This window comes from Myotis daubentonii, chromosome 14 (assembly GCF_963259705.1).
Source record: "Myotis daubentonii chromosome 14, mMyoDau2.1, whole genome shotgun sequence".
NCBI lineage: Eukaryota > Metazoa > Chordata > Mammalia > Chiroptera > Vespertilionidae > Myotis > Myotis daubentonii.
In genome coordinates, this window is record NC_081853.1 from 24325241 (window position 1) to 24349598 (window position 24358).

Below are 24358 nucleotides of genomic sequence, written 5' to 3' on the forward strand. Positions count from 1 at the left end.
AGGATAGATCTAATTCATCAATATTTCTTTTTATGGGCCATGATTTTGGTGTCAAATATAAGAACTCTTTGCTTAGCCTTAGACCCTGAAGATTTGTCTGATGTATTTTTAAAAAAACTTTTATGGTTTTACATTGAAGTCTGTGAACCATTTTTGTGTTATTTTTTTAAATGAGGTATGAGGTTTTGGTTGAAGTTCAGTTTTTGGCCTATGGATGTCCACCTGCTCCAGTATCTTGTTGAAAAGGCCCTTTCCTCAATTAAATTGATTTTGCACCTTGCTCAAAAATCTCTTGGGCATATGTGGTTGGTCTATTTCTTGGTTCTGTATTCTGTTGCATTGGTCTGTGTCTACCCCTCCACCAATACCGCAATCTTGATTCCTGTAGTTATATGTCTTGAAATTAAGTAGACTGATTTCTCTTATTTTACTCTTATTTTTTAAAATTATTTTAGCTATTCTATTTCCTTTGTGTTTTTATATAAATTTTAGACTAGTCTTGTCCATATCTACAAGAGCTCTTGCTGAGATTTGGATAGGAATCACATTGAATCTGTATCAACTTAGGGACAATTGTCTTTTTGTTGTTGTTGTTAATCCTCACCCAAGTATGTTTTTTCCATGGATTTTTTTTTTGAGAGAGAGATTGGAAGGGAGGGAGGTGAGAGAGAGAGAGAGAGAGAGAGAGAGAGAGAGAGAGAGATGTGAAAGAGACACATCGGTACGCTGCCTCCCACTCGTGCGCCATCCAGGGGCAGGGATTGAATCTGCAACCCAGGTACATGCCCTTGACCTGGAATTGAACCCTTGACCCTCCATTCTGCAGGCTGATTGCTCGACCACTGTGCAATGCTGGCCAGGGCAGAATTGACATTTTTCTATGCTGAGTTTCCTAATCCATGAACACCGTGTATCTCTCCATTCAGTTAGATCTTTTTATTTCTTTCATCAGCATTTTGTGGTTTTCAGCATGTCAAACCTGTACAAGTTATTTGTCTGAGACTATATGGATGTCCCTCCATTTCTCAAGGGTAGTTTCACTGATTATAAGACTCTGAGTTGACAGTTCCTTTCTTTCAGCATATGAAAAAATGTGTCAACTTCCTTCTCATCTCCATGTTTTCTGATGAGAATCTGTTGTCATTATCATCATGGGAAGGTATTGTTCTTCTCTGGCTGCTTTCAAGATTTTTTTTTTTGTCTTTAGTTTGCAGAAGTTTAATTATTATGTGTCTTGGTGTGGGTTTTGAGGGGGCTGTTGGAGATTCACTTAGCTTCTTGATTCTGTAGACTTGGGTTCCTAGCTGGGCTGTCTTTGTTTCTCTACCTTTCAGAGTCATCTTATGTTTGTTTTAAATATAATGTCCAGGGTTTTTATTTGTATTTAGCAAAAGAGTAGGGAAATGCGCCTTTACTCCTTCTCTGAAGCAGATGCCTCAGTATGTTTTAAAAACTCTCCAGGCAGCCAAGGTTGAGAACCCCCACTATAGGCTGTAAACTCCATGAGGACAAGAATTGTGTCTATCCTTTACCTACCATCACATCTTCTTAAAAAGATCTTTTGGATGGACAGATGGAAGTAAGGAAGAATGAATGGATAGACAGAGGGAGGGAGGGAGGGAGGGAGGGAGGGAGGGAGGGAGGGAGGGAGGGAGGGATATCACAATGGAACCGGCAGCCAGACTGATTCACATTCACCTGTGCCCCTATACATACATACTCCTGGCTAGAGAGGAGTCTGGCCCCAGAACCAGCAAAAGGGCTTGACCAGCAGGTGGCGCTGAGGAGCCCAGGCCTGCAGCTTGGGTGGACGGGGCACAGTCAGACACGCAGTCACTTGAGTGAAGGAGACAGAGACCTTCAAGAAACTCCTGATTACCTTGGAGCTCTCTCCTGAAAACATCACATCTGCCTCTCCTTTCTTTCTGCCAGCTCTTTTATTTACTTCAATATCACAAATAATTATTTTTTCTCAAGAAGAGAAGAGCCTAGATGACTTTGGTCTTTGAAAGTGCCTTCCACAAGGCTCAATCTCCAGGGACTTGGGACAAAAAAGAAAACATTATTCATCGTGTCCTAAAATAATATGTGTGTGTGCTGGGCCTATTGTGTTGGTCACTGTGTCCTTGGCTGATGCAGTGCAGATATTCATATTTCCGATTCCATGAAATCTTTTTTTAAAAGTGTTTATTGACTTCCCTCTCTTTCTCACCATGGTAAAAAGGAGGTGGGTGAAGGGCAAGGATGTGGGGATCCGAGACTCATTCAAATGTCTTAGAAGGCGGTGTCACTTGGGCTTTTAAATAAAACGACCTTCAGTCACTCTTAGTGCAGGCACCAAGGCCTATAAACCCCAGAAGCCCCTGTTTTCACATCTTTAAAATGGGGGCAAAAGTGATTCCTTAATTGTGAAGTCATCAGCACTGTGAGGATTATATGAATCAATGCTGGTATATATACCACTTTTCTTTTTTAAAAATATATTTGTATTGATCTCAGAAAGGAAGGGAGAAGGAGAGATAGAAACATGGATGATAAGAGAGAATCATTGATCAGCTGCCTCCTGCATGCCCCCTCCTGGCAATTGATCCCACAACCCCGGGCATATGCCCTGACTGGGAATTTAACTGTGACCTCCTGGTTATAAGTCGATGTTCAACCACTGAGCCACACCAGCCAGACTACTTTTCTTTTTAGTCTTTGCTTTTTAAGGCCGATGGTAAGAGATAGCAGAGCTGGGCTTTATGTACTTGTTTTGTTTGCCATTCAGCTTCCTTTTCCTGTGCCAACTTTTAAAAATCCCAGCCTATCACACCATGGATGCAGGATGGGAAGAGCAGATAATCAAACAAATTCAACCTCCCAAATGCTTAAACCAAATTATAAAATGAGAGATCACAGAGGTATAGGAGAAAAGAGTTGATGTAGGTAAGCCATTTTCATACTTCCACTCCTGATGATTAAGTCAGAAGTCATTGCTTTTCAAGAAACAATAAGGTACACGTAATCAAAAACTTAGTACCAGCTAAAGTTGTCCTTCTGCTAAGCCATTAGTTTATTTTCATTTCAATAACAGTAGAATCATTTATTTAATCTTCTTCTTTGCTTTGCCTTTTGGGAAATTCAGAGTCACATGTGTGGCTCAACTGGAGTGGTTCTTTAGGACTCCCCCTTAATTTCATCCATATTTGCCCAATACTTCTTTCCTTAAAAAAAAGAAAAAAAAACAACTAGTGTCTGGTAGGTATTTTGGGAGCAACTGATATACATAAATAGATTTTAAAACAAGAGATATTGCCCAGCCGGCGTGGCTCAGCAGTTGAACATTGACTTAGGAACCAGGAGGTCACAGTTCAATTCCCAGTCAGGGCACAGGCCCAAGTTGCAGGCTCGATCCCAGTGTGGGGCGTGCAGGAGGCAGTCAATCAATGATTCTCTCTCATCATTGATGTTTCTATCTCTCTCCCTCTCCCTTCCTCTCTGAAATCAATAAAAATATATTTAAAAAAACAATAGAGATATGAAAATTCAGACAAGCCTCTTTCTTGTACCACTGAATTTTTTTAAACAATGTTATTAAGGTACTAGTGGCCCAGTGCACAGATTCATGCACATTGAAAGGAAATCAATTAGAAGAAAGATTAATGCGGTAATTACATTACTGCAAAAAATTACATGTCAAAATAGTATATATAATATAGTATTATAAAATTAAAACATGTGTGATTGGTGCCAGCGAGAGCTTTATATGTATCATGCTTGTGCGAGTCAACATTTATTTTTAAACTAGGGGCCCGGTGCACGAAATTCGTGCACTGGGTGTGTGTGTGGGGGGGAGTGTCCCTCAGCCCAGCCTGCCTCCTCTCACATACTGGGAGCCCTCAGGCGTTGACCCCCATCACCCTCCAATCGCAGGATCGGCCCCTTGCCCAGGCCTGACGCCTCTGACAGAGGTGTCAGGCCTGGGCAGGGGACCCTCATTTCCCCCCATCACTGGTTCTGCCCCCAGCCCAGGCCTGATGCCTCTGGCCCAGGCATCAGGCCTGGGCAGGGGACCCCCAGACCCCTCCGATTGCTGGCTCTGCCCCTTGCCCAGGCCTGATGCCTCCGCCAGAGGTGTCAGGCTTGGACAGGGGACCCCCATCTCCCCCCGATCACTGGCTCTGGCCCCCGCCCAGGCCTGAGGCCTCTGGCCCAGGTATCATGCCTGGGCAGGGGACCCCCATCTCCCTCTGATCGCTTGCTCCACCCCCCACCCAAGCCTGACGCCTCTGACCCAGGCTTCAGGCCTGGGCAAGGGGACCATCATATCCCCCCAATCCCCGGCTCAGCCCCCCGCCCAGGCCTGATGCCTCGGCCAGAGGATTTGACCCTCATCACCCTCCGATCACCAATCACCGGATCGGCCCCTTGACCAGGCCTGAGGCCTCCGGCAGAGGTGTCAGGCCTGGGCAGGGGACCCCCAGCTCCCCGTGGTTGCAGGCTCCACCCCTGCCCAGGCCTAACGCCTCTGGCTGAGGCGTCCGGCTCGGGCAGCGGGGACTCGCAGCTGCAGCGGCCCCGTGATCATGGGCTCCGCTTTAGGCCCAGGCAAGGGACCCCTAGCTCCCGGGACTGCCAGCTTCGACCGTGCCCAGCTCCCATCGCTGGCTCCACCCCTACTTCCTGCTGTCACTGGCCAGGGCGGCAAAGGCGCCTGATTCTCCGATCATGGCTGGGGGGCAGGGCCAAGGCGGCCCCAGGGCCGCCTTGGCCCTGCCCCCCAGCTCTTAGCTCCCCCCTGGGTTTCCGATCACTGTCAGTGGCAGGGGTCTTCTTCCTGCTTTCCCTTTCGCCTCCCTGCATTGTGCCTACATATGCAAATTAACCGCCATCTTGTTGGCAGTTAACTGCCAATCTTAGTTGGCAGTTAACTGCCAATCTTAGTTGGCAGTTAATTTGCATATAGCCCTGATTAGCCGATGAAAAGGGTATCGTCGTACGCCAATTACCATTTTTCTCTTTTATTAGTGTAGATTGCCAGTGTGCATCATATGTACCGGTCAGTCAGTCAGACAGACAGGTGGTCGGTCACTTAGCCTTTTATATATATAGAAGATAATTCACATACCATGAAATTAATTCATTTTAAATGAATCATAAAATTCAATTATTGTTATTCGATTTACAGAGTTGTACAATGATCATCAGAATCCAATTTTAGAACATTGCCATCAGTCCTAAGAGACCCCCTTCCTATTACCATCCCTTATCCCAGGCAACTACAAATCTACTTTTTGCATCAATGGATTTGCCTATTCTGGGTATCCTTATAAATGTCATCATACATTATGTGTTGTCTTTTGTGACTGGCTTCTTTCAGTTTGGAGTTCATCCATGTTATAGCATGTATCAGTATTTTGTTACTTTTTATTGACAAATAGCTTTCGTTGCTTGAGTATACTATATTTTGATTATTTACTTACTGATGAAAATTTGTGTTGTTTCCACTTTTTAGGTTGGTATGAATAATGCCATGAACATTTACATGCACATTTTTTGTGAACATGTTTTCAGTTCTCTTGAGTATACATGTAGGTATGAAATTGCTGGGTATGAAATCATATGCTAACTATGTTTAACTGTTTGAGGAACTGCCAGACATTTCCACAGTGTCTGTACCATTTTACATTCCTACCAGCAGTATATGAGGATTCTGATTTCTCCACATCCTCTTTAACACATGTTATCTGTCTTTTTAAATTACAGCCATCTTAGTGGGTATGAAGTGGTATCTCATTGTGGTTTTGATTTGCATTTCCCTGGTAATTAATTTTGTGGAGCATCTTTTCATGAGCTTTTGAACCATCCCTGTATCTTCTGTGGCGAAATGTCTATTCAAATCTGGTGTCCGTTTGTTAAAAATATTTTTTTATTGATTTCAGAGAGGAAGGGAGAGGGAGAGAGAGAGATAGAAACATCCATGAAGAGAGAGAATCATTGATCAGCTGCCTCCTGCACTCCCTCTACTGGAGATTGAGCATACAACCTGGGCATGTGCCCTGAGCAACACCGGCCAGGCTGGTGTCCATTTTGTAATTGGGTTATCTGTCTTCTTATTATTGAGTTGGAAGAGTTGTTTATATATTCTGGACACCTCAGATATGTCAGGTATATGTTAAATATTCTCAGCCATCTGTAACCTTTTTTAGTGGTGTCTGTTGAAGCACAAACATTTTAATTTTGATCAAGTCCAATATAGCAACTTTTTTTTTCTTTATTTGTTGTGATTTTGGTATTGTGCCTAAGAAATCTTTGCCTAACTGAAGGTCACAAAGCTTTTCTCCTATGATTTCTTTTAAGAGTTTAGGAGGTTTAGCGCTCACATTTAGGACTGACATCAATTTTGAGTTAATTTTTATATATGGTGTGAGGTAGAAGTCTAAATTCATCTTTGTCCATGTAGATATTATTTATCCCAGCGTGATCATTGCAATTGTGTGCTGCCTTCTTCCATCCCTCCCTCCACTTCAGTATGCCCGGAGATGAGCAACGCCTTCCCTCCATGGCAGCCTCAGCTCCCACTTCCCCATCACTGTAGTTCAGGAGACCAACTGAACTGTCTCGACTGCATACAATCCCAATTCCAGTTTTCCAGAGGAGAGAATTGGACTGATTGGCCCAGATGGGGTCAGATGTGCCCAGGGTTCAGGGTTATGTGATAACTGTGGCTACCAGGCCCCACCCCTGGGTGGATGAAGGTTCTCAGAGAAGGAAGCTTGTTGTGAGCTGAGCAGAGATACCCCAAAAGATGCCTACTCCAAAGTCATTGTATCATTCTCAGCATTCTGGATGTCCGGTAAACTAGCTTGACTTTTCTAGCTTAGGGCTCACAGGTCATGTCACCAAAATTTACTCTTTCTTGACCTGTGTTCAAGTGTTCCTGAAAACAAATGAAACAATTGAATAATTGACAACATTTAAAAACTCAAATATTTCATGTGAAAATCCAGCTCTTCGTCTTCCTTTTAAAAACAAGCAGATCTGGACTTGTAGCCGTTGGTGGCATCTGAATGGCAGCTGTACTCTTCAGGCAAAGATTATACTCTCACGGTTGCCCCAGTTCCCACACTCCCTCTTGCTCCACACACAGTCCCCCCTGTAGTAACTTTTCCTTCCTGAAGCTGTAGACATTTGTATATGTGTCTCCATCCCCTGAAATGGACCACCGCCTGCCCAGAAGAACATATACCTCTTGCATCTTATGTGGAGGATAACTCCTAGCTGCCCTAGATTCTAAGTCCAAATCCTGCAGCGCTGGACACCTAGTGGAATTTCGACATCTGCAGTCTGCTCTCTGCACCATAGCTAGTGGCACTGATAATCCTGGGTGTTTTATGGAAATTATGTTCTGACCAGACTCAATGAGAATGTGCAGCATTGGGGGCACCCTCATGCATGATGCCTTTTTCTCAGAATTAGAGCAAAGAAATTAACGTTCCGACTTACTTGAACAGAATTACTAACCAATGCAAATGTGGCAGAGGGTAGAGCAGTTTGGAATGGGAATTGGTGGATAAGGCAGTTTAGAATATATTAAGGAAGGAATCTCAAACTCTCACGTTTTACTAAAGAAAATAAAAGATGTGCTAAGAATGTGGAAGGCATTTCCTTTTAAAAGATTTTTCCCAATGGGATAAACCCGTTTTTTTGTGTGTTTTTTTTAAAATGAGTTCAATTAGTTCTGATTTTCCCTATTATAAAACCAAGACGTTCTCATTGTTAAAATCTTGGGAAGTACCAAATACAATAAACATCATTACCTAAAGGAGGCCAGTGTTAACATAACATAACAGGGATTCACCCTTGCTCTAATCCTGTTAGTTAATATAACTGACATTATCCTGTACAAATAATGTCTGTTGTAAATTTAATCTCATCATAAGCATTTTCCCATATCATTATTGGAGCTCCACAAATGTGATTATCAATGACTACATGATATTCTATTCTGAAGCTGTCCCATAATATACTTAGTTCCCAAATGTTAGATTATGTCTTATCATCAATAATGTTGCAGTGAGCATCTTTATGCTTAAATACATATTCATGTTTTGGATTACCAAGAAAAAAATAATCAAATTTCCAGGAAAAAAAAATGGGAAAGTTAGCTGAAAGGTGTCAATATTCATCAATAGGATAAATCTTTTTTTTTTTTTTCCGGACTATAGTTTAAAAAAAACTATGAACAAATTCCTATGCACACTGCACATATCCTATTTTGAAGTAAAAAAACAAAATGGGAACAAATACAATATTTGTATTTGCATGTGGCCTGCGGGCCATAGTTTGAGGACCCCTGCCTTGGAACTTAGATCTTAGTTTCCTTCAAACTAGGCTCCTCTGACCTCCAAATGCCTTTCAAAATTATGCTTCATCTCTGGATTCTTATTTAATCTATGCACAGCCTTCTCCAGATTGCTGAATCCTTCTAGATGCTGGGAAAAGAACCCCGGCAATCAGGCTAAAGCATATTAAAGTTTGGCCATTTGGATAAAGGCCATGTAGTGCCCACAGGGAGGCAATTTTATTTTTAATGTTGGCAATTCGAGAATGAGTTATTAACAGTGAATTTTTTTGCATTTCTTATGATTCTAGGGGCCTCATATACAGTAAATAAATATATATTGTGACATATTTATGCATTTCAGTTCTCTATTATGTTTTGAAACTTTATTTGCTATATTTCCATATCACTTCATATTATTTTTTAAAACAATTTCTTAGTGATTTCTTCCTCAGTACTTCAACTGTCCTTTCATTCTTATTTTTCTCATTCCTGGATGCCATGTTCTTTGGAAGCTTGTTTAGTCCAGGTGAATGGCCTTTCAGGCTTCCTCCCCGAGAATAGGAGCTCACTTTTTGAATAATAAGAACTGTGTGTCACAGGGGGCATCAGGAGTTCAGAGCTGCTCAGGCGGGGCGAGGCCAATAGAAGGCTGGGAACCACGCTGTAGGGGTGACATCAGCCAGGAGCACAGGGACGGTGGCTTGCCCTGAAGCCCCTTCACTCAGTCTGCCCTTGTCTTTGAAACCTCCTGAGTCTGCCCGATCTCCTCGAGACCCTGCCACGGTCTGCAAGCTACAGCCAGCTAATTCCTCCACAGGGCAAGAGCTTGACAGGGTGGGACCACAAAAGTCAGGAAATATGTCTAGTGTATCTCCCCAAGTTAATGCCCTATAACGGGTATGCTTGACTCAGGAAAGATGGTGCCTGTGGGTGGTGTGGGAGAGGGACTCGGCACAGGAACAATAGGATAAATCTTATCTCAAATTTTGTGTTAGTTTAAACATTCCTGTAAAAATATATGCCCACAGCTTCTGCACTTGGGTCCTTCTCCCTGTGTCTTCTTTATCCATGTGTGTCTCATTTCCTCAGAACTCATCCAGGAAACGTCTCTAGAGTATCGATCGTGTGCCAGCCTGGTGCCAGCGCAGGAGAATGGCAGTAAGCGAGAAGGTGTGGTCCCTGTCATCAAGGAGGGGGTACCCCCTTGATTGTTGTGGGTGTCATACCTCAGAAACAGAAGTAATGGACACACTCCCTCCCCTAGAGTTGCTCCCTTTTTAGTTAGGGAGAATCAGCTAAAGAAAGAATGGTAAGGGAGTTGATATAAAGAGCTCTGTGCTGTGGGGACACAGAAAGAGGAGCAACTAAGAGCTTCAAAGCAGGGCAGGGGAAACAGCACAGGCAAAGGCACAGAGGTAGAGAAGAGCTTCCTTACATCTTGACCCCAACATATCTTTCCAGACTCATCATTCTGTACTCGTTACTGACAACGATTCCTTCCTAATTCAGTGAACTCAACTCTGTACTTTCATCTTTCTTTTCCTCAGCCTTAAGTTCCTTTTCCGTCCTCCTGGTGAATTCCTACTCATCCTTCACAGCCCAGCTCACACATCACCGCATCTCTGATGTCCTTCTGACATCAACATTGTACCTTGGAGGAGGCTGTTTCTTCCTCCTCTGTCCGGCCACCTGCTTTGATCTTGCCTCCGTCAGCACACTTCTCCCTGTTGAATTCTAGAACTTTTAATGTAATTTCTGATGCTGTTTACCTTTTGTCTTTCTTTTCCAAGCTAATTGACAAAAGTTCTTCAAGTGTATCAGGGCAGTGTATCAGTCAGCATTTTGCTGGCTGTGTGTGATAGAAAACTCAAACTAACCCAGAATTGAAGAGTCCTGGCTGGTAGGGCAGCCCCATTATTATCAGAGACCTCAATTTTTTTCCAAATTACACATTTACCTTTCTCACTTTGTGGCTCTTCCGCATGGTCCCTAGATGGCTGCTTAAGCTCTATTCATCCTGTCAACATTCCAATCAGCTAGAAGAAAGAAGGGCCAAAGAAAAGAACACATCCTCCCTTTAAGGTTACTTTCAGAAAGCTGCAAACTACTTTCTTAGTCATATAGTAATCCCCAGCTACTTGGAAATGTAGGCTCTTCTCTTAAAAGCAGAAGTCTGTTCTCTAGTGTTGAAAAACCGATATTAGAAGACTTTTAGCATTTTCTACCATAATGAAAAACAGGGAAAGATCAAGGATGATTCCACTGAGCAGACTGGGCTCTCTGTGTCACTCACCAAGAAAAGGAAGAAGAAATAGAGCTACTATTAATTTAGCACTTCCTGCATGTCAGGCCTTGTACTAAGTGCTTGCTTTATCCCCATTTTAACGGCGAAGAAAACTGAGTCTTGGTGAAGTGAAATATCTTGACCTGCTAAATACCTTTCTGCCCCAATATCTGCTACGTGGAGCAGAAAGAGGATTAGAGCAGAGGTTCACTGGTTTACAAAGCACCTGGTGCTTAACTGCTGCCCTGGTCTACCACCCAAATGAGTTCCAAGCCACCTGTGGACCAGCATTGATGAAATGGGACCTGATTGGATTAGACTGTTTGTTGTTGGTGATCACTCTAGTAAAAGTCCCACTGGAGCTAATGGTTTGGGAATGAACCAATTGCCTTGCTTGTACGCAGAAGTCTCTGAGAGAAAAAGGATCCATTTCTGCTTGTCACCAAGTCAGTCACCTAGGGGTTAGCAGAGCTTTCCCACCCTCGTGTCTCCAGTGATCTTCAGCAGCCCAGGGAGGTCATCGTACTTTTCCCTACCATGCAGCAGAGGAATTGGAGGCCTGGCTGTTTACTCAGGCTCCACACAGCCCATCAAGAGGCAGAGCCTGGGTGAGAGGGGAGAGCGCTCTCCTTCCATCACCTGCTTCACTATGGACACAACGCTATAAAGAACCCTCTTACAGGCTCCCACCTTTCTTCTCAAAATGCCCTGTCCAAAGTGCCTCCTCTAGCTTCCATTTCTCTCCTCAGAGCACATCCTCTTGCCAACCAGCACCACCGCTGAAGGTTTGGCCTTGACCCCAGAAGGGCACCTCAGAACCCAGTGGGGTCCAGACAGCCCGAGGGGAGTGTGGCCTCTTGGTGGCATGAGGTGAAATGAGGCTCAGTGTCCCCAAATACCTCCCACACCATGCCAGAATGCCATAACGTTAGTTACCTCACTGAGGAGGGTCTGTTCAGGGATCGGGTGAGAGGAAGAGAGACTAAAAATGACTTGATCGGCCTGTGACCCGGGCAGGCCCTGAGTTCAGGATTCCTAAGTTTGGTTTAATGTTCTGCTGTCTCTGGCTCAAAATTCTTAATAGTATTTTAATTTTTAATTTGCAGTGGGCCCTGCATATTACTCAGCTGGTCCTGATGTGGCCACTCTTACTGTCCTCTTGGCTGCCTGCCCTGTGGGGCCTGCTTTTTCAGGCTCGGTGCTGGGGTCACATGTTCCCTCAAGCTTCCTCCTCCTCCCCTGACACCCCCTCAGCATTCCTCAGGAGGGTTAGCCCCAAATGCCCTGTGGTGCAGCGTGGGTACTGCAATTGCCTTTCCAGGAATCTTCCTTCAGAATCCCGTGGTTTAGGATAAAAGTGGATTTGCCTGGTCCTGAAACAGATCACTGAGCTATAAGGACACTTTCACCTGTAAATATCTGTTGGATGAATAAATTCTGAACTGAGATATTTCAGATCATCTTGCTTCTCATTCACTATTTATTCAATTAACAGATATTTATTGATCTTTTACTTTTATGTTTATGCAAAATAACATGTCCAAGCTATAAAGGAGAAAACATGATAAAGATCAAGCTTATGCCCTGTCCAGTTTTGCTCAGTTGTTAGAGCATCAGCTCATGGACTGAAAGGTCATGGGTTCAATTCCCTGTCAAGGGCACATGCCTTGGTTGCAGGTTCGATCCCTGCCCTGGTCAGGGTGTGTGCGGGAGGCAACTAATTGATGTGTCTCTCTCACATCGATGTCTCTCTCTTTCTCTCTCTTGCCTGCCTGCCCTCCCTCCCTCCCTCCTTTCTTCCCTCTCTCCCTAAAAAGTCAATGGGAAAAATATCTGCAGGTGAGGATTAAAAAAAAAAAGAAGAGTTGAGCTTATGGTGATAGGTGAGGAAGATAAACTTATGCTTTATTAATTTTTTCAACATTTTATTAGGAAAATTATCAATGAAATAGAAAAGTTGGAAGCATTATACAGTGAACACCCATATACCCACTGCCAAGGTTGTAAATTAACATTTTGCTCTTTTTGCTTAACATATCTGTTTGTTCATCTATCCTTTTAACCAGTTATCCATCCAACTTATTCTTTGATTAATTTCAAAGTTGCAGACATTAGTAGATTCACCCCAAACCAAACAATATACAACATTAATTTTTAGTTCAGTGATCTCAATTCAATCATAACACCTTTTCTCTTTTAAGCAAAAAAGAAAAAAATACATATTTTTATATAGAAACAAATCATTTTCTGTTAAATATAATTATGGAATGATAGTTTATGCACAATGCAAAAACAACAACAACAAAACAACAAACCAAAAACACACTGATTCCCCTCTGTGTGCAATGAGTCAGAGACAAATGAGAAAGAGAGAAATTTCCTCAAGGCAATAAGGAAAAGAGAGAAATGAGTCACTTCGGTAGGAGGGGATGCTGCCTTGGGAATGCAAAGTCATGGCAGTGTTTTAGGAAGCTGCCTGCTTCCTTCCAATCAAAACAATAAAACCCCTGAGATGACACTGCCTTAGCATTCTTTCCTCCTTCCTGAGGTGACTGTGGACAATTCCAAGGGGTTTTGACATGGTCAGAGCTGAAGTTGAAGCTCCAATACATTGATTGAGTATTGTATGTAGGAGTGGAGAAAGATACAGGCTGAAGCTGTGATTTGGGAGTTGTCCACAAAGAGGTGATGGCGGGGGTGAACGGGGCTGAGTGGATAAGGCTTCTGAGGCTGACAGCATAGCGTCACAGGAGCAAAGGGCAGGACTGAGTCACAGGAGGAGAAGGTGATGCTGTTGAAGAGGTCAGCGGAGGCACACTCAGGAAAGAACATGGAAAAATACCTAAAGCGAGACTCTTAAAAGGAGACCTACCCCATCTTTCTACATTTGACCAATGAGAAAAAGTAGGCTGAGACATCACTCAGAAAATCAGCAGCAGAGCTGGGGCAAAATCAGTGCCTCCCAAGTGGTGCTTTTCCAACAAAGTAACTCAATGGGTTCCTTCCACCAGGACCAAATGCCTTGGGGTCATGATTTTAATCTTTAAAAAATATGAATTTGGCCTTATCCTCAGGGATTTATCTAGTTTTGCCTTAATGAAAAACTAGTGGGGTTGTTTTTCTAAATTATTGAAAAATTTATGATCTCTGTTAGTGTTTCTCAGTTTTCTTTACACTCATGTCACTTTTTAATGAATATAAAAATCTAGAAGTTTTAATACCTATTTCTACTTCCCACCCCAACTGAGGATCACCAGTAACAACATACAACCTGTTCTCAGCATAAACTAGCAATGCATGCCTAGTTTTATGTGATAAAATATAAAAGCAAAATGGTAAGAAATATGCTTTCTCAAATAATAACCCTCTCCCAATTTGAGAACCACTTATCCAAGGAGATGGGCTCAATTTATCCCACGCTTTGTGTACCCTTACAACCTCCCCCATGAACCTGTACATCATTAGCCTTTTAGTTGCTAGTAAAAACTCCCATAATAGTTACTTAAGCAAAGAAGATGTTTAATTATTTCCCATGATAACCAGTGTGGAGGAAGAAGATTCCAGGTTCTGTTCAACAACTCAGTGATAATAGGACTTCCTGGGTTGGCGTCTCAGTGGTTTTCTTAGCATTTCCCTGGTGGCCCCAAGATGATCTCCATAGCCCCAAGCATCACTTCCTGTTAGGAAGAAGGCAGCAAGTGGGAAACAATGATTTTCCTTGTTTTGCTCATTTTCCAGAGAGGAAGCACTTTCCAGAACCCCACCTTTGTCAAGAGACTTTCCCATCTACTTCCTTGGTCACAGTTGTGTCTCATGCCAACCCCTAGACCAGTCACTGGCAATGAGGAGCTAGAGCACGATACTCAGCTTGGACTAATCATAATGCAGCCCGCCTTCCCGGAACACATGCAACATGGGACTCATACAAACTTCACCTTGTTTTTGCCCAACTCCCTCACTAGAATGAAAGCACCTTGAAGGCAGAGATTTTTGTTTTGTTCACTGCTATATGCCGGGACCAATGCCAGGTATTCAATAAATAGTCATCAAATGAAGGGAGGCAGGAAGGAATGACTAAGGAAGGAGGGGGTATAGGCTGTAGGAAACCAGCAGTGTCTACTACCCCTGACCACATACAGCCCCAGTTTGATCAATGTGATGAATGGTACTAAGTGACTATTGATCACCAAGAATCTAACCTTCACCTTGTGTCTTTCCTCCCAGGGAGTGAGCCATAGCTGGAGGTTGCTCTTTTGCCAATGACTCTCCCAACTCCTCCAGCATCTTAGAAGATAAGATGTGTGAAGGGAACAAGACCTCCATGGCCAACCACCAACTGATGCCCCTGGTGGTAGTCCTGAGCACCATCTCCTTGGTCACAGTGGGGCTCAACCTGCTGGTCCTGTGCGCTGTGCGGAGCGAGCGGAAGTTGCACACGGTGGGGAACCTGTACATCATTAGCCTCTCAGTGGCAGACCTGATTGTGGGAGCTGTTGTCATGCCAATGAACATCATCTACCTCTTCATGTCCAAGTGGTCTCTGGGCAGGCCTCTCTGCCTCTTTTGGCTTTCCATGGACTACGTGGCCAGCACAGCATCCATTTTCAGTGTCTTCATCTTGTGCATTGATCGCTACCGCTCTGTCCAGCAGCCCCTCAAATACCTGAAGTATCGCACCAAGACCCGAGCATCGGCCACCATCTTGGGAGCCTGGTTTCTCTCCTTCCTTTGGATTATTCCCATTCTGGGCTGGCCTCACTTTATGCCGCACAACTCAGGGCACCGAGAAGACAAATGTGAGACAGACTTCTACGATGTCACCTGGTTCAAGATCATGACTGCTATCATCAACTTCTACCTGCCTACCTTGCTCATGCTCTGGTTCTATGCCAAAATCTACAAGGCTGTACGGCGGCACTATCAGCACCGGGAGCTCATGAATGGATCCCTCCCTTCCTTCTCTGAAATTAAGCTGAAGCCAGAGAACCCTAAGATAGGGGCCATGAAACCAGGGAAGAAGTCTCTCTGGGAGGTTCTGAAAAGGAAACAGAAAGTTGCTAGTGGTGGACCTGTCTCGAAGTCACCATCCCAAGATCCAAATGAGATGAAATCCTCAGGTGTCTACAGCCAAGAGGAGGATGAAGAAGTGGACAAACTTCACTGCTTCCCACTTAATATTGTGCAAACACAGACTGAGGCAGAGGGGAGTGGCAAGGACTACATAGCCATCCACCAGAGCCAGAGCCAGCTTGAGATAGATGAGCAGAGCCTGACCGTACACGGGGCCAGTGAGGTGTCAGAGGATCAGACCCTAGGTGATAGCCAGTCCTTCTCTCCAGCAGACTCAGACATCCCCACAGAGTCAGCATCAGGGAAAGGCAAACGGAGAAGTGAGTCTAGCACAGGCCTTGATTATATCAAGTTCACTTGGAAGAGGCTCCGCTCTCATTCAAGGCAGTATATGTCTGGGTTGCAACTGAACCGAGAACGGAAGGCTGCCAAACAATTGGGTTTTATCATGGCGGCCTTCATTCTTTGCTGGAGTCCTTACTTCATCTTCTTCATGGTCATTGCCTTCTGCAAGAGCTGTTGCAACGAACATGTGCACATGTTCACTATCTGGCTGGGCTACATCAACTCCACACTGAACCCCCTCATCTACCCTCTGTGCAATGAGAACTTCAAGAAGACATTCAAGAGAATTCTGCACATTCGCTCCTAAGGGAGGCTATAAGGGGATGCAACAAAGTGACACTTACAATGTCCCTGAAGAAAATGAATGGTGAAGGCCTGTGGGTTGCCAAGTACCTGGGTTTTCTGGAGTCAAACGAATAGTATTAAGGGCGGGGTCATTTGGAAAGTTCTTAGGCACCATTGGAAGAACTGCAGATGGCAGTGGTCAGCAGAGAATGTACTTTGAGTACAAAGCAGAATATTTCCAAGAGAATTGAATCTGGATGAGTACTCCTGCTCCTCAGGAAATGTGGGAGCCTCAGACTCTCATTGTAATTCAAGCTTCCAGACTTGAGTTAATTGGCAGTTGAAAGGACTCATGGGTAGAGTTCCACTGGAGATTTGAACTCTAGAGCCATCCTGGAATGGATCTATATGACTGTGCACACATGCAGATAAATGCCGTCCCTTTCCAGGGGTCACCTTGTGAGGCATAACAGGTATTCCACTGTGACTGCCACTTCTCAGAATGCCTCTCTTCTGAGCCTCTTTTACAGCTTTTTCCAGAACTAATGTCTGAACTGCCCTAGAAATTCTGCCTTATTATTTCTCATTCACACGTCTCAGAATTGATAGGAAATTATGCAGCTCGCACACACATCGTTTTCAACCCCAAATTCCTTTTAGCTATTTTTTTTAAAGATGATGAAAGCTGCCCACAAAGAGAAAAATAAATTTTTAATGGTTTCACATTTAAAAATTTTTTTAATGGAATGAGAAAAGAAAGCTGTATTTCTTGGGTGTTATGCCAGGTTTATCTAATTAAATCCCCATCACACCCCACTACAGGAGGGTGGTGTAATGAGCGAAGCAAACTGAGCTGCCCAAGATCACATAACTAGTTATGTGAGACAGCTAGAATGAAACCCTGTGGGGTTTCAGCTCATCATAACACATTTTCTCCCCAAAGCAAAAATCTCTCTCTCTCTCTCTCTCTCTCTCTCTCTCTCTCTCTCTCTCTCTCTCTCTCACACACACACACACACACACACACACACACACACACTTCCTGAGAGTGGTAGCAATTCTCAAAAGAATGTGTTGTGAGCAGGAACAGCCAACATAGAATATGTCTGTGGCCATTGAAGATGATACTTTGAAGGGACAGTGTGCTGTTTATCTGTGAGCTCTGCTGTGTTTGTCCTAAAGTGGTCATACTCTTTTAGAATCACATCTCTCAAGTAAAAACTAGCAAAGGCATGGAAACATACAGTTTTACTTGATGTTGATGTTACAATCTGGTGGTGACTTATATTTTAAGACGATGCTAAACTGTAATATGCGTAGCAAATGGAGTGCCTGTACAAGCTGGCATTTTGTGTCTTGTGTTCCTGTTTGCATGATCTGTTAAAATGAGAGTTTGTGTTTTTTTTACTTACTTAAAATATGATATTTAAAACAATACTGCTACAAGTTTGACTTATTTAATTCTACTGTTCTGAGTCTCTTAAATAAAGAAGATGTATTGAAAGTACTGTCAAAGTTTACAAGAGCTCATACAGGGGTTCTCTTTGGTTTATGATCACATTTGTAAAAGTCTTTAGAAAAGGACCTGCTTTCCCAAACTAGCTTCATGCTCACTCTGCTTTGCATCCCCATAAGCTCTTCTTGCTCAAAACTGTGGGCGCTAAGGAGGTTTTATCCTGGTGTTAGAACCTGCAGCTGGTCTGTTTCCAGGTTAGAAGCTGTTTCTTGGAAGACCTGTGAATGCATCCTTCACTGGGATCCCTCAGGACCAAGGACCACGCAAAGAGACCACTCTATACAGACAAATGGCTAAATGCTCATTATTTATGTTGATGAACAGTTAAGGCAACTAGTGAAGAGAAATGGTTATGAGCTCTGACTTTGGGTCAAAGGGACCTGGATTTGAGTTGGGCAAGAACAAGAAATGATCCGTATAAATTGTCAGAGCATAAAGAACAAAGTCCATGCATTATTGTATACAGTTGTTGTTGTTGTTTTTTATAACGCTTGCAGTGTGGCTGGTACACAGAGGGTACTCATATGTAGTTTTCAAATATACTGAGAATATACTATGTGCTTTGTGCTTTACCACCATTATATAATTTAATCTTCATAGCAGTCTCATGAGGGAGATTTCCATGTTTTCACAAATAGGTAAACGGAAGCACAGAGAGGTTAAGGGATAGCTGTAAGATCTGATTCTGGAATGTGCTTCCTTTCCACAGTACCAACCTTCTATTCCTACTCCTATCTGAATGATTGGATTAATTTTTGAATTAATGAAAGGTCTAAATTCATATGAGATAACTCCACCTCAGCACATTCAGCAAAGAATCAGTGCCCGATGGCTTGCACAAACTCCAATTGAAACCAGGCTTTCTGCCACCCTAAATATTAAAATAAATACCTTCTAGGAGAAGGCTGTTATAGAGACTTTGATAAGAATTTTCTGATTAAGAAGCTCCTTTGGGTTTCTTTTTATGGGCTTAAAGCTGATGAGCTTTAAGCCAATACTTCATATGGCCAATTTGCCAAATTTACCAAACACTGGTTTCTTTTTAACTGTTTACAAGGTTTATAACAATGCAAATAGTATAGGGCTTTTAAGAACATTTTTCTACAATTGTTGTGAAGATATAGTAACTGATTCTCATTTTCCTTCATAGCCATATTGAGGAAGGTTCAGTATGCTCTGTCCCCACTGCTTTGCTGCTACAGGGACAGCCTGAGTTGCAGAGAGGGGAGAAGTAGAGGTGAGAAGACTAAGGGTTGCCGGGGTCCAGCCCCAGCGGGTCCAGGGGTCCCCAAAGGTGTGGACAGAGTCGGCGAAGAAGGAATGACACAGAGACAGCGTTCAGTTGATCAGCAGCCTAGCCAGGATCTCTAGCCAGGATCTCCAGCCAAGTTCTGGTCTGGATCTCCAGAGAAGTTCTGGTTCGGATCTCCAGCCAGGTTCTGTGGCCATGTTCCCTTGCTAGGTTCTCCAGCCAGGTTCTGTCCAGGTTCTCCAGCCAGCCAGGTTCAGTCACCAGGTTCTAGTCAGGTTCTCTTGCCAATTTCTGTAGTCAGGTTCAGTCCAGGATCTTTTGCCATGTTCTCTCTTCTGTCTGTAGGTTCTGTCTGTAGGTTCTCTCTTCTAAGTTCTGTCTCTCTCTGTCTTGTTACATCTGTATTTATACCAGTTGATTCAATCCTATCAATCTCTATTACAAAGGTTAGGGCGTTTCTTATCTCCATTCCAGGGAGTAAAGATTATGTAGCTTAAGCATGATTGTTCGTAGTTAAAGTGATTAATTACCCGCCTGGCACTTAGTTGAGGGGTTTTATCCCCTCCCTAACTTCAGGGGAAAATCCCTACCTGTGGAAACAACCTTTCTCAGAGAGGAGACTTTGGTTAAAACACATAGTGCCAAGAAGGTGAGCAAACATTTTAAGAACAGTATGCTATATATGCCAGGTCCTTTGAAACAGCAAGGATGGACCGGCTCCCGGCAAAGGGTAAGAGAAGGGGGAAGTGGAGGGTAGAAATGAGAGGAAACTAGAAGAGGTGGGGGAGGCAGAGGGTCAGAGAGGACAGACAAAGAGGAAGGGATGAGGGACACCAAGGGACAGAAGAGGAAGAGAGGGGGAGATGGATGTGCAGAAGGACAGAGAGAAGGGGAGAGATTAAGGAGCAAATGGAGGAGATAAGGGGCAGACAGATGGAGACAGGGGAGACAAAGAGAGAAACTGAGGACTGGGAAGGGAGACATAAAAGAAAAAGTGGCGTGGGTTACAGATAAAAAAACAGGTAGCATGGTATTAATAAACTCAAGAGAAATCTACCTTCAAGAACAGAGTCTTCATTAATGTAGTCATAAGTTGAATTTATTCAAAGGAAGAATAAACCATCCATAGCTTTTGATAAATAGAAAACGCCTTTAAATGCTTCTTTGAGGACACATACTTCTTGAACACTTCTTGGGCCAGGCTTTAGGATACAAAGGAGAACAAGGCAGACATGATTTCAACCATATGGAGTTACTGTAGGGTTACAAGTGACAGATATCAGCTTTGTGAATGGCTACTGAGGTGCTTTGTGGAATCCAGGAATATTTTGGATGACCTTGCCTCAGAAACAGTTTGAGCCAAGTCAGCCACAGGAACCTCAACAGAAGTTCCTTCTAGAATATTGCCATTGACCGATATGGTTTATTCTTATTCCTACTGTCTATGAGCATCAGTACAAAAGTCCAAAGCTCAGGGTAAAGAATTGTCCCATGCCCACCTCAGCTGCAATCAACTCTGAAAGAGAGGTGGGTGGGGGTGGGGAGCAGGTGGCACATGTGGTACCAACATGGCTGGAGGACCAGCACTTCCCAGAGGAGAAGGAAATATTATGAGTTGGGCAGAAGCTCCAAGAGGTATTAATTACAAGGATCTCAAAGTCCAGCTGGGGAAACAAGCTTATAAAGAACTAACTTCAACCTACCCTCATATAAGCTTAATAGAGTGAAGCCTAGAGGTGATGGGTGTCAGGCACATAGGAGATGACATCCCTACTGTCTTTTTAAATTTATTACATTAAATATACACAGTAAAATGCACACATTTTAAATGTAGAACTTTGACAAACACATACACTCACATCATCCCCATCTCAATCAAGATAGAAAGAACATTTCTAGAAAATTCTCATGCCCCTTTGCAGAAAATGCCTCCCCTTTGTGCCCCAGGCGACTGCTGATCTGACTTCTATCACTATAGATTAGTTTTGCTGATTCTATAACTATACGTAAGTGGAATCATATCATATGTTCTCTTTTTCAGTCAACATTTTGTTTTAAGATTCACCCACATTTCAACTGGATTTTGAAGTTGGAGAAAGGGTTAGACCATCAGAGGAAATGTGAGGGTATTGCAGATGGCTTTTTCAGTCAACATTTTGTTTAAGATTCACCCACATTTCAACTGGATTTTGAAGTTGGAGAAAGGGTTAGACCATCAGAGGAAATGTGAGGGTATTGCAGATGGAGAAATAGCAGAGTGTGCTTAAAACACCAGAATTAATTTAGTGTGACCCAAGCATGCTGTCTGAGGGGCAGTGGCAGGGGAGGAAGCTGGTTAGTGAAAACAGTTGACAATGTTGAATTTTACTTGAGTCCTGTGCTCTTAAAAAACAGCAGTGGTTAAGAAATCCTCCCCAATCCAACACACACACACACACACACACTCACTCACTCCTTTGTGCTTCTGAAATGATTTACTGCAAAGAAACATCAATTCTCATAACTTATGTAAGACTTATGGATATTTCCTTGTTTATCTGTGGCAAGGACAGGAACAGTCTTGAATTTATATTCTTTGCCTTATAAATAATTAGCTGAACTACTTGTCTTCACTGATCAAACAAAAAAGTGCCTGTTAACCAACTTTAGTTAAGCTCCCAGACTCCTTAATGTTGACTCACTCACAGGCTGAAACTGCATACAATCCCTCCTGAGAACTGGCTGGCCTCAAGGTAAAACAGTCTGATTTACTACTCTTAGATCAAACCATCCTTTCTTCCCACTTTTCCACACCCATTTTTTTCTAGTCTTGTTCACTCTTCCCCACTGAAGAAACTTTTTTGCCTAACTCTTGAGACATTTGCAGATCTTTTGGTCAGAGTGATTTCCTATTGCAACATTTCCCTCCCTTGTTGCAATAGTCTCTTCCCTCTCCTCCCTCATTCTGTATAAGAATCCTTTTGGATAAAGTATCTCTTTACTAAGTCAAACAGGCTTCTATTAGAATCCTGGGCCAGAAGTTCTTTAACTTCAGCAAGCCCCTTAACTTTTCCTACCCTCCATTCTTTCCCATGTAAAATGGGAACAATATAACACCTACTTTGTTGGGTCTTTGTGGCAATTAGAGATGTGAAAACCTGTAAACATGGTAGATAATCAACAAACTGTAGTCATTACTCTTATTATTATGAGTCCAAAGAGCTACATCACAGTCACTTTGTGAATTGCTTGATATATCAGATTAGGTTTATACTCACTATTGTATTTTCAACATCTCTGCACCCCTTGGCACATAATATACACTCAATAAATAATTTAGATGAATAACTATCCAATTGAAAACGGAGAGCTATGAGAATAATGCCTGGTTTAGAAAGAGCAGGTGGGTCATTATCGAATATTACTGACCCATTAAAATTCCCATCTTCTGTCTCTCCACACCTATCTCCTAATGGTCCCTGGAATACATTTGATGCTGCCTGCACCAGAAAATAGAAATGATAATTCTTGTCATCCTCTGAAAACAACAGAGACAACAGTGGAGCACTTTTTTAAAAGCCTGAGGGGCATATACACATTCCCACATCGGATAAGGCGACTCCAATCCAGGTCAGCTCCCGCCAGGGGGCCTCGCCCCCACCTGATGCTCCGCCTTCCCCAGGGCTCAGGTTCCTCCCACTCAATCCGGTGCTAGGGGCTCCTTTCCCAGACTGGTCCGCGGCGCCTTTGTGCGCATGCGCATCCCGAACCGCCAGCAGGCGGGGGGGGGCGGGGTCACGTTGCGTCATCGGGGCGCGCTCTACGGACGACGCTGCGGGGTTGCCGGAAGTTGAGCGGCGGTAAGTGAGCCGTGCTGGTGAGGGAGTCGCGGGGTCCTTTGGCGTTGGTTTTGGAGGCCCGGCGGGAGGGGGCGAACTCACCGGCGAAGGCCAAGGTCACGGAGGGTCTCAGGATCCTCCATTCCCCACCGCGTCACTGACTCTCGTTCTCGCCCTCCTTCTCCAGTTACTTCCCCTCCGACTCGGGCAGCCCGGGTCTCTGACCAGGAAGGTCCTAATTTCCCATGTCAGTCCCCTGAGTCCCCGACAGGAGCGCTCCGAACCCGGGTGTGGGGACCCGGGAGCGGGGGCGCCGGGCTGCGGGTCCCGGCTTCGCCCGGAGGTGCGGTGGGACTGAGCCTTCTGAGTGACGAGAACGTTATTTTGAAGCGAGGACGGCAAGTTGGGCTTTTCCGAGCTCAGGTTCTTGATTCCTCGGTTTGGTCCCGAAAGGGCGTAACAGTCCAAGGGTTGCGAACTTGAATGCGTAGTCAGGTAAGGTAAATGGAGGTGTAAGAAAGTGTCTATGTGTCATAAACAGAGGCAAACTTTTATTTCTGCTGAGTTTTGAGTTTTAGGAGCACAATGCTAGCGGAGAGGATGTTGGAGAAGCGAAACAAACTCCAGTGTGTGCACATGTGGTCAGTCTTGATTTTTTTAAACCCTGGCAACTAATACAATTTTTAAAAATTGGCAACTCATTACAACGTTTTGTGCAACCGAAACCAGGCATATCTGTAGCTGCCAGTTTGGGTCCCAGACTTCCCTTCCCATTAAATACAGTGGGGCCTTGACTTACGAGTTTAATTCGTTCGGAGACCGAGCTCGTTAAGGAGCTCGTTAACAAATTACTCTGTCAACTCAATGCAAAAAATCGGCCGAGAGACAGCTGGTATCTCAAGAAACTCGTTAGTTGGGACACTCGTAAGTCAAGGCCCCACTGTTTTTGGATTTCTTCTGTGCTACCCGCACTGGTTAAATTTCTTAAGTGACAGAAGCTTACTACTGGCTACTCCTGTTTGGTCTCCCCTCCCCGCCCCCCAGCTCTGACTTTTAAAAAGTTGTAAGTTGAGCTGAAAGCGGTTACCCAGGAATTTCAGCTCCTTATCCCTCCTTCAGGCTCCTGAGGATTTCACTTCGAGTTTATTGCCCAGACGTCTTTGAAAGCTGCTATTTGTCTTCCTCTTCCCACCTTTTCCTCTCCAGGCTGGGCTCTTTAATTTTATGAGAGAGAGAGAGAGAGAGAGCGAGAGAGAGAAGCGTCGACTGGTTGTTCCACTTATTTTTGCACTCGTCGGTTGCTTCTTTGTATGTGCCCTGACCTAGGATTGAACCCACAACCTTGGTGTGTTGGGATGATGCTCTAACCCAGCGGTTCTCAACCTGTGGGTCGCGACCCCTTTGGGGGTTAACGACCCTTTCACAGGGGTTGCCTAAGACCATCGGAAAACACATATAT

The 24358-nt window shown here is 43.9% G+C and overlaps 2 protein-coding genes across 8 annotated transcripts in view; both read left to right on the top strand.

Annotated features, from left to right (window-relative positions):
* Window positions 1-18385, top strand: part of HRH1 (histamine receptor H1) — a 78830-nt gene extending 60445 nt beyond the window's left edge. Inside the window, exon 2 of the mRNA XM_059663584.1 lies at window positions 14838-18385. Within this exon, the coding sequence (XP_059519567.1) occupies window positions 14911-16335 (1425 nt within the window). The 5' untranslated portion in view covers window positions 14838-14910 and the 3' untranslated portion in view covers window positions 16336-18385. The remainder of the gene's footprint in view (window positions 1-14837) is intronic.
* A 4464-nt stretch (window positions 18386-22849) lies between these two features.
* Window positions 22850-24358, top strand: part of ATG7 (autophagy related 7) — a 246801-nt gene continuing 245292 nt past the window's right edge. For 4 of the 7 annotated variants that reach the window (XR_009448517.1, XR_009448518.1, XM_059663586.1 and 1 more), the window contains exon 1: window positions 22969-23394. The gene's annotated coding sequence lies outside the window, so the exon portion shown is untranslated. Of the gene's footprint in view, window positions 22921-22968; window positions 23395-24358 lie in introns of those variants that run through there. The other 3 variants (XM_059663587.1, XM_059663588.1, XM_059663590.1) reach the window with 3 other exon arrangements.